At 59.1% G+C, this 788-nt stretch overlaps 1 protein-coding gene across 1 annotated transcript in view; it reads right to left on the bottom strand.

Moving 5' to 3' along the window:
• The window catches only part of LOC104498673 (FERM domain-containing protein 6-like), a gene marked incomplete at its 3' end in the record, with an annotated part of 4342 nt that extends 3590 nt beyond the window's left edge, over window positions 1-752 (bottom strand). Inside the window, exon 1 of the mRNA XM_010142082.1 lies at window positions 654-752. Within this exon, the coding sequence (XP_010140384.1) occupies window positions 654-752 (99 nt within the window). The remainder of the gene's footprint in view (window positions 1-653) is intronic.
• Between the last annotated feature and the right edge of the window lie 36 nt (window positions 753-788).

The following is a 788-nucleotide window of genomic DNA, read 5'->3' as shown; positions in this document are numbered from 1 at the left end:
ACACCCCCCCCCCTTGGCACATAGCATTGAAATCATGAAAAGGTGCTTTGGGGGGAAAAAGAACCCAAACGCTTGATTTTTTACAACCACAGAGTCACAGGTTGGTTTGGGCGGAAGGGACCTTCCGAGCTCACCCAGCGCAACCCCCTGCAGGGAGCAGGGACATCTGCACCCAGAGCAGGGGGCTCAGAGCCCCAAGGGCCAACCTGACCTGCCCTGGGGCCAGCGATGGGGCTGCTGCCACCTCTGGGGGCAGCCTGGGCCAGGGGCTCACCACCCTCAGTGTTAAAAATTCCGTGGGTTGAAAGCCATTGAAAAGATAAACTGTGCCCTGGCGAGTAATCTTGTGCCGTGAATGCATTTGGGATTGATGGCCCAGGACAGAGCAGCTCTCCGGAGCACTAGGGAAGGGGCAGCCTGGGCCAGGCTCTGCCCACCCTCAGCACAAACAATCTCTCCCTTCTCTCTGCTCTGACTCTCCCTCTGGCAGTGGAACCATCCCCCTTGTCCTATCACTTCATCATCTCACCACATCATGCCCACCCCTCCGCCCCACGCTGGCTGACAGCCAAGTGTCCCCCGCCACCCCTCGCCCCTCGGCTGCATTCCCATGTCCTGGAAGTGACCTGCGATGGGGACAGAGGTGGCCTTACTGCCGTCAGCTCTCCATGCAAGACCTCACCGCTGACCTTGCTGGCCTCCTTCTTCCACTCCTTGGGACAGTACTTGTAGAGTTTCTGGGCCAGGTCCATGTACACGTGCTCATTGTCTGGGTGGGACAGAGGCAG

The sequence above is a fragment of the Buceros rhinoceros genome, unplaced genomic scaffold, assembly GCF_000710305.1.
Source record: "Buceros rhinoceros silvestris isolate BGI_N320 unplaced genomic scaffold, ASM71030v1 scaffold27368, whole genome shotgun sequence".
NCBI classification, from domain to species: domain Eukaryota; kingdom Metazoa; phylum Chordata; class Aves; order Bucerotiformes; family Bucerotidae; genus Buceros; species Buceros rhinoceros.
Note: the sequence above shows the minus strand (reverse complement) of the source record. Positions and strands in the feature narration are given on the sequence as shown.